Source organism: Salmo salar, chromosome 23 (genome assembly GCF_965601325.2).
Source record: "Salmo salar chromosome 23, fSalSal1, whole genome shotgun sequence".
Taxonomy (NCBI): Eukaryota; Metazoa; Chordata; class Actinopteri; order Salmoniformes; family Salmonidae; genus Salmo; species Salmo salar.
Genome location: NC_138313.1, coordinates 3,995,415 through 4,007,675, shown reverse-complemented (window position 1 = coordinate 4,007,675; position 12,261 = coordinate 3,995,415). Strand labels below are relative to the sequence as shown.

The 12,261-nt window shown below is 42.3% G+C and overlaps 1 protein-coding gene across 1 annotated transcript in view; it reads left to right on the top strand.

The window, feature by feature from the left end:
* Window positions 1-515: 515 nt before the first annotated feature.
* The window catches only part of LOC106583950 (insulin receptor), a 160,701-nt gene continuing 148,955 nt past the window's right edge, over window positions 516-12,261 (top strand). Inside the window, exon 1 of the mRNA XM_014168658.3 lies at window positions 516-1,730. Within this exon, the coding sequence (XP_014024133.1) occupies window positions 1,652-1,730 (79 nt within the window). The 5' untranslated portion in view covers window positions 516-1,651. The remainder of the gene's footprint in view (window positions 1,731-12,261) is intronic.

The window sequence follows — 12,261 nt, the reverse complement described above, 5'->3', positions numbered from 1 at the left end:
AATTTTGCCTCGGTCACACACCAGAAGCTAATTGGAAAAATTATTTGTCTAACTCTTCCCACCTGCGAACACACACATCAAACCACAACCAACTCATGTTTGAACTCAGTTATGGCCCATAGAGATAGACAGGACTCATCTTTAAATCTGCAACATTATAGCGTCTGTGACAGCATAGGCAGCACCATTGAGGCAACAATCCATTGGAATCCCCACCCAGTTGACTACTTTAAAATGGTGGAAGTATAGTGGAAGCTTTCAATGGCAATGTCCATGCTAAAATTGTTTATATCCATTATGAGTCCTCTATCTATCTCTATGTCATGGCCGCTAGCATTTTAATGAACCAAATCTAAAACGAGGCCAAATCGGGAAATTCAGCCGCCCTTTAAAAAAAATGGGGGCGCGAATGGGCTTCCATACTAACACAATTTTGTTAGACTGTTGGTTTTGTATAATGCTATACACTGCGATCCACACATAACTAGTTGTGCGCACCGTTACACCAGTCCGTGTTTTCCTACATACCGTATCTGCCCCAGCTGACTGGTAGTAGTTGTTTACTGGTGAATAGGCATAGAGAAGAAAAGGTGGGAACCTGAGAGGTGCTGTATACGGTAGTCGAAGTTTTTCCACATAACAGTTTATTATGCCATTAAGTTTGTTTACCTCATATTTCTGATTCTGACAGCGGTTATTTACTTTATTTAATTGTCGGTTTTGAAGCGTCGTTATTTATATTAGCTGTTTTGCTAGATAATCTGAAGACGGGAGTTCTCACACTTTTTAGCAATGTGCTGTCAGCGGGGGGCTATTTGTTTAGTGGCTAAACGTAACGTTCGCTGGATCCATTTTTTATTTTTGGGGTGGGGGGGTGTTTTCATGTTGTCATGGGCTGGCTGTAGCGACTGAATCAGTTCAGAGGAAGGTCGTTAAAATATATCCACGTTTTTCCTGCACGTATCCAAAGTTCATGGGATGTGTTCACATTTTTCTTCTCACGTTTTAAAACTAGGTGTTTTTCCTGTGATACGGCGAAGAAGTGCAAGACTTGGAAGTGCATGAAACACTCAGCGACCTGTGGATTACAGCAAGCTAGCCAACGTTAGCTAGCTTCTTGGGTCTATAGAAGTTCGGCTACATAACTGGATTTTTGGCAAGAAGAGGACACCCAGATTTCTACATTATCAAGCATTCTTCTTAAAGAATTGCTTTGTAATACGAAAATACTGTCTCTGGGTGCCTTTCAACATTGGAACCTCGTTTAACGTGGAATGAGGCCGTGGCTAGTTACTTACTAGCAGTGTGGGATTTATTTTTCTCGAAAGAAATATCAAACATATTGAAGTGAACTATCCCATATAATTGTGGGATATGACTGTTTTTATTCGCAAATGTGTCACCAGAACACACGATCACGCTATTTAGTGGTAATTTTTTTCAGGGAGAACCGAAATCACAAAGTTAGCTGAGAAGATTTTGCTGTTAAGATACAACCACGTTGGACCCCTGGCCCCTTTTTAGGGGGGCTAACTGGACTAGCTAGCTTGATTTATCTTCTCCTTTTGAAAACTTTTTTGTTTGTATTGGATTTGTTAAACGAACTTTGGATATCTTCAAAACACACACAGAGAACACAATCGAAGTCACAATGCGGCTTGGGACCTCAGCGGTTGTTTTGGTTACTTTTATCTACGTTGGATGCCAGTGTGTCCTAACAAATGGAGAAAGTAAGTAAAGCTATAGTTGTAATGCAATGTTATGTTATGTTGCTGACTATACACGCCACATATCATTCTACTAACGCATTATTTGTTGCACATTTCTTTCAGCAAATTTGAAAATGAATTTATTGAAAATGAGTTTTCCTTGATTCTTAAGTAAAGGATTATTTGCAGTGGTCACTTGAACAATATGGTTGTTTCACCATTTTGCCACGACACAATTTTGCCTTAACTATGGGAAAGACATTTCCACCCCATGTTACTAATATTGCTTGCAAAGTTATTACAGAATACCCACCGCCCCCTCTTAAAAATATATTTTTGAGGCCTGGCGTGGATGCGTTAACCGGAGGGCCAGATTAGCTCCTGTTACTGGACTATGGTGGTATTTTACAGCGAATCTAAACTGGAAGTTGCAGGATTCGCTTGCACAAATAGGCAGGCCTCTTCGTGGCGACTTGCTACACACAATCTCGTTGTAACAGGACATGTAAATGCATTTAGCCATCGTTAAAGTCCCTGAAAACCCTATAAATTCAGGTTTAGCCAACATTGTGGGTTTGCTCTAGCTAACTTTAGCGATTGAAGAATGAGGTTTTCTGGTATGACGCTAAGTAACTATCGCGAGCCTTATGGATGTTGTGCGTTCCATGGAATTATTTACGGGAGGTATAGGCGAGCAAAACCCTATCTAGTTGTTGACTACGGTGTTTATATAGCTTGCTAGCTAGCATCGATTGCTAACATCGCTCCCAAACGCCAAAACAACTATATGGGTTAGCTGCGTAGCTAGATGATATTGTTTACGCTTGTCCATCCCTCAAAATAAATGCCAAAAATAATGTTGACATTCACACCCTCTCATTTCACCATGTGCCAGACAATACTGTGAGGATGTTTACTACGGAGTAGTATTGAAATGGGAGAAACAAAACAAGATTATAGCTGTATATCCTATTCCTTGTGTTATGAGACATTTTATTCCTTTTGTTATGCGGGACATTTTGTATGGAAAAACAAGGCAAATCAGTGTTTTTAAATTGTGGCTTGTATCTACATTTGCAGCTTATTGATAGTTGTGGTCCTAGTCTTTATAACAACTTTATTTGAGCTATCCATTTCTGAGAGAAATATAAACCCCACACTCACTGTTTTGATCCAAACATTTTCAGATCAGGATTAAATAATTTCACAGCATACAATATGATTGTCTCTATAATCCTCTCCTATGTTAGCATGACTCGGAGCCATGCATATTATGAAGACCTGGTACAAGATAAGGTGCTATTCCATACATTTTATTTAATCTACACTACATATTTATTTTCTAGAAAATATTCCATATTGCTAGATGAGTGAATCTGGAGTAGCTATTTTCAGACTTGGCTGTGGCAATTTTGTGCTGCACTGAATTTTGCACAATGAAAATGTCTAATTTACAGTCTTTGCATATTTCTCTTGCTACAAGACTGTCAGAAGGATGCTCTGTTTGCTTCCTTGTAAAGCTGACACATCTCTAGAACATTCTATCTAGAACATGAGGCTGTTTGTAAACCTTAGGGAAATAACTAGTAGGCATTCCTGTGATGGCCACATGAAGTGAAAGCATCTGTATCACATCCGGCTTGGATTGGGAGTCCCATAGGGCGGTGCACAATTGGTCCGGGTTTGGCCGGGGTAGGCCGTCATCGTAAATACAAGGGGCGGCAGGTAGCCTAGTGGTTAGAGTGTTGGGCCAGTAACCAAAAGGTTGCTGGATCGAATCCCCAAGCTGACAAGGTAAAAATCTGTCGTTCTGCCCCTTAACCCACTGTTCCCCGATAGGCCGTCATTGTAAATAAGAATTTGTTCTTAACTGACTTGTCTAGTTAAAAAAAAAAAATGCTGCAATTTCAAAGATTTTACTGTGTTACAGTTCATATATGGAAATCAGTCAATTGAAATTCATTTGGCCCAAAATCTATGGATTTCACATGACTGGGTTTACAGATATGCATCTGTTCGTCACAGGTAGCTTAAAAAAAGTTAGGGGCATGGATCAAAACCAGTCAGTATGACCACCATTTACCTCATGCAGTGCGACACATCTCCTACGCATAGAGTTGATCAGGCTGTTGATTGTGGAATGTGGTCCACCTCTCCAATGGTTGTGCGACTATTGGCTGGAACTGGAACACTGTCGATCCAGAGCATCCCAAACATGCTTAACCTCTTACATCTAGACGTTCCGCTAGCGGAACACCTGCTCCAATATCCAATGATGGGCGTGGCGCGAAATACAAACTCCTCTAAAATACAAAAACTTCAATTTTTCAAACATATGACTATTTCACAGCATTTTAAAGATAAGACTCTCCTTTATCTAACCACACTGTCCGATTTCAAAAAGGCTTTACAACGAAAGCAAAACATTAGATTATGTCAGCAGAGTACCAAGCCAGAAATAATCAGACACCCATTTTTCAAGCCAGCATATAATGTCACCAAAACCCAGAAGACAGCTAAATGCAGCACTCACCTTTGATGATCTTCATCAGATGACAACCCTAGGACATTATGTTATACAATACATGCATGTTTTGTTCAATCAAGTTCATATTTATATCAAAAACCAGCTTTTTACATTAGCATGTGACGTTCAGAACTAGCATACCCCCCGCAAACTTCCGGGGAATTCGCTAACATTTTACTAAATTACCCACGATAAACGTTCACAAAAAGCATAACAATTATTTTAAGAATTATAGATACAGACCTCCTCTATGCACTCGATATGTCCGATTTTAAAATAGCTTTTTGGTGAAAGCACATTTTGCAATATTCTAAGTACATAGCCCAGGCTTCACGGGCTCGCTATTTAGACACCCGGCAAGTTTAGCACTCACCATAATCATATTTACTATTATAAAAGTTTGATTACCTTTTGTTGTCTTCGTCAGAATGCACACCCAGGACTGCTATTTCAATAACAAATGTTGGTTTGGTCCAAAATAATCCATCGTTATATCCGAATAGCGGCGTTTTGTTCGTGCGTTCCAGACACTATCCGAAATAGTAAAGAAGTGTCACGCGCATGGCGCAATTCGTGACAATAAAATTCTAAATATTCCATTACCGTACTTCGAAGCATGTCAACCGCTGTTTAAAATCAATTTTTACAACACTTTTCTCGTAGAAAAGCGATAATATTCCGACAGGGAATCTCCTTTTCGGCAAACAGAGGAAAAAAATCCCAAAGGCGGGGGCGGTCGGGGTCACGCGCATAAGCCCGTGTCCCTTGATCGGCCACTTGAGAAAGGCGATAATGTGTTTCAGCCTGGGGCTGGAATGACGACATTCTGTTTTTTCCCGGGCTCTGAGCGCCTATGGACGACGTGGGAAGTGTCACGTTAGAGCAGAGATCCTTAGTAAATGATAGAGATGGAAAAGAAGTTCAACAAATGGTCAGACAGGCCACTTCCTGTAAAGGAATCTCTCAGGTTTTGACCTGCCATTTGAGTTCTGTTATACTCACAGACACCATTCAAACAGTTTTAGAAAATTTAGGGTGTTTTCTATCCATATGTAATAAGTATATGCATATTCTAGTTACTGGGTAGGAGTGGTAACCAGATTAAATCGGGTATGTTTTTTATCCAGCCGTGTCAATACTGCCCCCTAGCCCTAACAGGTTAAAATCAATTTCTATGCGATATTTCTCGTAAAATAGCGATAATATTCCGACCGGGAGTTGTTGTTTTCGTTCAAAGACTGAAAATGCAAAATGGCAGCGATTACAGCCTTGAGTCTTCTTAGGTATGACACTACAAGCTTGGCACAACTGTATTTGGGAAGTTTCTCCCATTCCTCTCTGCAGAGCCTCTCAAGCTCTGTCGGTATGGATGGGGAGCACAGCTTTTCTCACAGCTCTCCAGAGATGTTTGATCAGGTTCAAGTCTGGGCTCTGGCTGGGCCACAAGGACATTCAGACACTTGTCCAGAAACCACTCCTATGTTGTCTTGGATGTGTGCTTAGAGTTGTTGTCCTGTTGCAAGGTGAACCTTTGCCCCAGTCTGAGAACCTGCTCCAGAGTGCTCAGGACTTCATTAAGGATCTCTCTTTACTTTGCTCCTTTTATCTTTACCTCGATCCTCACTAGTCTCCCAGTCCCTGCCTCTGAAAAACATTCCCACAGCATGAGGCTGCTGCCACCACCATGCTTCACCGTAGGGACCATGCCAAGTTTCCTCCAGATGTGACGCTTGGCATTCAGGCCAAAGAGTTCAATCTTGGCTTCATCAGACCAGAGAATCTTGTTTCTCATGGTCTGAGTCTTTTAGGTGACTTTTGGCAAATGACAATCGGGCTGTCGTGCTTCTGTCTGGCCACGCTACCATAAAGGCCTGATTTTGGTGGAGTGCTGTAGAGATGGTTGTCCTGAAAGATTCTCCCATTTCCACAGAGGAACTCTAGAGTTCTGTCATCGGATTCTTGGTCACCTCCCTGACCAAGGCCCTTCTCCCCCTATTGCTCAGTTTGGCCGGGCAGCCAGCTCTAGGAAGTGTCTTGGTGGTTCCAAACGTATTCCATTTTAGAATGATGGAGGCCACTGTGTTCTTGGGGACCTGAAATGCTGCAGACATTTTTCGGTACTCTTCACCAGATCTGTGCCTCAACACAATCCTGTCTTGGCGCCCTATGGACAATTCCTTCGACCTCATGGCTTTGGTTTTTGCTCTGACATGCACTGCCAACTGGACCTTCTATAGACTGGTGTGTGTGCCTTTCAAAATTATGTCCAATTGAATTTACCACATGTGGACTCCAAGTTGTAGAAACAACAAGGATGATCAATGGAAACTGGATGCACCTGAGCGCAGTTGAGTCTCATAGGAAAGGGTCTGAATTCTTATGTAAATAATGTTTCCCTTTAAAAAAAATGTTTTGCAATAACATCTTAACCTGTTTTGTCATTATGTAGATTGAGTTGTTTTAACATTATTTAATCCATGTTAGAAATGTTAAAATATAATTATTTGAATGACAATATTATAATTTACCAATGTTTTCGAATAGTAATTTTGTAATTTGTAACGTTGTTCACCGGAAGCATTTGAGAGAAGAAAAAAAATCTGAATTTCCCCGCCTATGTAAAATGCTGTTTTTGGATATAAATATGAATTTGATGGAACAAAAAATGCATGTATTGTATAACATAATGTCTTAGGAGTGTCATCTGAGGAAGATTGTCAAAGGTTAGTGCATAATTCTAGCTGGTTTCTGCTTTTGGTGACGCCTGACCTTGAATTGAAAATGGATGTTTGTACTTTTGTGGCTATGTACTGTCCTAACATAATCTAACTTTATGCTTTTGCCGTAAAGCCTCTTTGAAAATCGAACAATGTGGTTAGATTAAGGAGATGTTTATCTTTTAAATTGTGTAAAATAGTTGATTGTTTGAGAAATTGAAATTATTAGATTTTTGATGTTTTGAATTTCCAGCCTTGTTAGCAATCCCGTCTCGGGGTTCATTGCTAACCTGTAGCCCCAACAGGTTAAGAATTATAGATACAGAACTCCTTTGTGCAATCGAGGTGTCCGATTTTAAAATAGCTTTTCGGTGAAAGCACATTTTGCAATATTCTCAGTAGATAGCCCGGCATCACAGGGCTAGCTATTTAGACACCCACCAAGTTTAGCCCTGACCAAAGTCAGATTTACTATTACAAAAGTTTGATTACCTTTGTTGTCTTCGTCAGAATGCACTCCCAGGACTGCTACTTCAATAACAAATGTTGGTTTGGTCCAAAATAATCCATTGTTATATCCAAATAGCTGCGTTTTGTTCGTGCGTTCCAGACACTATCCGAAATGGTAAATCAGGGTTACGAGCATGGCACAATTCGTGACAAAAGATTTCTAAATATTCCATTACCGTACTTCGAAGCATGTCAACCGCTGTTTAAAATCAATTTTTATGCCATTTTTCTCGTAAAAAAGCAATAATATTCAGACCGGGAATCTCCGTTTAGGTAAACAGAGGAAAGAAAACAAAGCATTCGGTCGACGCGGGCACGAGCCTGAGTCTCACAGTACTGTAACCAGCCACTACCCAAACGTGCTACTTTTTTTCAGCCAGAGCCTGCAAAGCCACGATTCAGCTTTTTGCCGCCTTCTGAGAGCCTATGGCAGCCGTAGGAAGTGTCACGTAACAGCAGAGATCCTTTGTAATGGATAGAGATGGCAAAGAAGGCCAAGAAATGGTCAGACAGGGTACTTCCTGTACAGAATCTTCTCAGGTTTTGACCTGCCATTTGAGTTCTGTTTTACTCAGACACCATTCAAACAGTTTTAGAAACTTTGGAGTGTTTTCTATCCAAAGCCAATAATTATATGCATATTCTAGTTACTGGGCAGGAGTAGTAACCAGATTAAATCGGGTACGTTTTTTATCCAGCCGTGTCAATACTGCCCCCTAGCCCTAACAGGTTAAACAACACATCCTAGATCTGAATGAAAGAAATAATCTTATTAACTACTTTTTTCTTTACATAGTTGCATGTGCTGACAACACAATCACACACAAATAATCAATGGAAATCCAATTTATCAACCCATGGAGGTCTGGATATGGAGTCACACTCAAAATTAAAGTGGAAAACCACACTACAGGCTGATCCAACTTTGATGTAATGTCCTTAAAACAAGTCAAAATGAGGCTCAGTAGTGTGTGTGGCCTCCACGTGCCTGTATGACCTCCCTACAACGCCCGGGCATGCTCCTGATGAGGTGGCGGATGGTCTCCTGAGGGATCTCCTCCCAGACCTGAACTAAAGCATCCGCCAACTCCTGGACAGTCTGTGGTGCAACGTGGCGTTGGTGGATGGAGCGAGACATGATGTCCCAGATGTGCTCAATTGGATTCAGGTCTGGGGAACAGGCGGGCCAGTCCATAGCATCAATGCCTTCCTCTTGCAGGAACTGCTGACACACTCCAGCCACATGAGGTCTAGCATTGTCTTGCATTAGGAGGAACCCAGGGCCAACCGCACCAGCATATGGTCTCACAAGGGGTCTGAGGATCTCATCTCGGTACCTAATGGCAGTCAGGCTACCTCTGGCGGGCACATGGAGGGCTGTGCGGCCCCCCAAAGAAATGCCACCCCACACCATGACTGACCCACCGCCAAACCGGTCATGCTGGAGGATGTTGCAGGCAGCAGAACGTTCTCCACGGCGTCTCCAGACTCTGCCACTTCTGTCACGTGCTCAGTGTGAACCTGCTTTCATCTGTGAAGAGCACAGGGCGCCAGTGGCGAATTTGCCAATCTTGGTGTTCTCTGGCAAATGCCAAACGCCCTGCACGGTGTTGGGCTGTAAGCACAACCCCCACCTGTGGACGTCAGGCCCTCATACCACCCTCATGGAGTCTGTTTCTGACCGTTTGAGCAGACACATGCACATTTGTGGCCTGCTGGAGGTCATTTTGCAGGGCTCTGGCAGTGTTTCTCCTGCTCCTCCTTGCACAAAGGCGGAGGTAGCGGTCCTGCTGCTGGGTTGTTGCCCTCCTACGGCCTCCTCCACGTCTCCTGATGTACTAGCCTGTCTCCTGGTAGCGCCTCCATGCTCTGGACACTACGCTGACAGACACAGCAAACCTTCTTGCCACAGCTCGCATTGATGTGCCATCCTGGATGAGCTGCACTACCTGAGCCACTTGTGTGGGTTGTAGACTCCGTCTCATGCTACCACTAGAGTGAAAGCACCGCCAGCATTAAAAAGTGACCAAAACATCAGCCAGGAAGCATAGGAACTGAGAAGTGGTCTGTGGTCCCCACCTGCAGAACCACTCCTTTATTGGGGTGTATTGCTAATTGCCTATAATTTCCATCTGTTGTCTATTCCATTTGCACAACAGCATGTGAAATTTATTGTCAATCAGTGTTGCTTCCTAAGTGGACAGTTTGATTTCACAGAAGTGTGATTGACTTGGAATTACATTGTTGTTTAAGTGTTCCCTTTATTTTTTTGAGCAGTGTATGTATGTGTGTGTATATGTGTATGTATATATATCTATATCATCAACCATGTGTAGTTAACTAGTGATTATGTTAAGATTGATTGTTTTTTATAAGATAAGTTTAATGCTAGCTAGCACCTTACCTTGGCTCCTTGCTGCACTCACATAACAGGTAGTCAGCCTGCCACGCAGTCTCCTCGTGGAGTGCAATGTAATCGGTGTCAAAAAATGCAGATTACCGTTTATGAAAATTGGCCATTCCGATTTTAATCGGTCGACCTCTAACGGGTACCCCACCAGTGACAATATTGGTCTGTGTAGTCAGCAGCTGTCAAGCCTGAGGTGATTTACAATCTGGTAAATGTCTATGAAAAATGCAACCCTGTGCCACTGGTAGGTTGTAATTCAATGAAATGTTTAAAAAAACAAAACATTTCCCATAATGAAAATTAAGTTTAACCCTTCATAGGAAAGATGTCATTATGTTGATGTGAAATGGTTAAAAAAATATATAGTCTAAGGAATGAGTCCAGCTAGCTCAAATAAACAAGTGAATAAAATGTGTCAATCCCACAGTCTAGGGTTATAGGTATACACTGAGTCTACAAAATGTTAACACCTGCACTTTACATGACATACTCTGTCCAGGTGAAAGCCATGATCTCTCATTGATGTCACTTGTTAAATCCACTTCAAATCAGTGTAGATGAAGGGGAGGAGATAGCTTTTTAAGCCTTGCGACATGGCATGTGTATGTGTGCCATTCGGTGAAGGTGAGTAAGACAAAAAATATAAATCAAATTGTCACATGCGCCAAATACAACAATTAGTGAAATGCTTACTTACAAGCCCTTAACCAACAATGCAGTTAAGAAACGGTAAGTAAAATATGATTAACAAATGGAGCTCTCATGTGTTTCAGTGTTATTTGCCTCGACGCGAGCATAGAAGTAGTTTAGCTCGTCTGGTAGGCTTGTGTCACTGGGCAGTTCTCGGCTGTGCTTCCTTTTTGTAGTCTGTAATGGTTTGTAGGCCCTGCCACATCCGACCAGCGTCAGAGCCGGTGTAGTATGACTCGATCTTAGTCCTGTATTGATGCTTTGCCTGTTTTGATGGCTCGTCCGAGGGCATAGCAGGATTTCTTATAAGCTTTCGGGTTCGAGTTGCTCCTTGAAAGCGGCAGCTCTAGCCTTTAGCTCAGTGCGGATGCTGCCTGTAATCCATGGTTTCTGGTTGGGGTATGCATGTACGGTCACTTTGGACGACGTCATCGATACACTTATTGACGAAGTCAATGCGATGTGGTGTACTCAATGCCATTGGAGTCTGTTCTAGTAAAACAGTTCTGTAGCTTAGCATCTGCTTCATCTGACCACTTTTTTATTGATCTAGTCACTGGTGCTTCCTGCTTTAATTTTTGCTTGTAAGCAGGAATCTGCAGGATACAATTATGGTCAGATTTGCCAAATGGAGGGTGAGGGAGAGCTTTGTATGCATCTCTGAGTGTGGCGTATAGGTTGTCCTGAGTTCTTTTCCCTCTGGTTGAACATTTAACATGTTGATAGAAATGAGGTAGTCCCCGGCTACTAGGAGTGCTGCCTCTGGGTGAGCGTTTTCTTGTTTGCTTATGGCGGAATACAGCTCATTCAATGCTGTCTTAGTGCCAGCCTCTGACTGTGGTGGTATGTAAACAGCTACAAAGAATATAGATGGAAACTCTCTCGGTAGGTAATGTGGTCTGCAGCTTATCATGAGAAACTCTACTTCAGGCGAGCAACAGCTCGAGACTTTCTTATATCGTGCACCAGCGGTTGTTTACAAAAATACATTGACCGCCGCCCCTTGTCTTACCTGACGCCGCTGTTTTATCCTGCCGATACATCGTATAACCAGCCAGCTGTATGTTAATATTGTCGTTGTTGAGCCACGACTCCGTGAAGCATAAGATGTTAGTTTTTAATGTCCCATTGGTAGTTTAATCTTCCGAATAACTCGTCCAAAGATTGCATGTTTGCGAGCAGAACTGAGGGGAGTGGGGGTTTATTCGATCGCCTCCTACTCAGAAGGCAGCCCGCCCTCCGGCCTCTTTCTCCGCCTCCTCTACACGCTCATCACTGGGGTTGGGGCCTGTTCCCGAGGGAGCCGGATATCCTCCTCTCGGGCTTGTCAGTCATGAAAGAAGATAAATTATTCTGCTAGTCCGTTATTTTCGGCCATAAGAGATGGTAGCGACAACATTATGTACAAAAATAGTAAAAATAAGTTAAACAACAACAAAAGCCCAATTGGTTGGGGGCACGTAAAACGTCTGCCTTCTGCTCCGGCGCCATTTCATAAATATACACGTTAACCTGTTAGGGCTAGGGGGCAGTATTTACACGGCCGGATAAAAAACATACCCGATTTAATCTGGTTATTACTACTGCCCAGAAACTAGAATATGCATATAATTATTGGCTTTGGATAGAAAACACCCTAAAGTTTCTAAAACTGTTTGAATGGTGTCTGTGTATAACAGAACTCAAATGGCAGGCAAA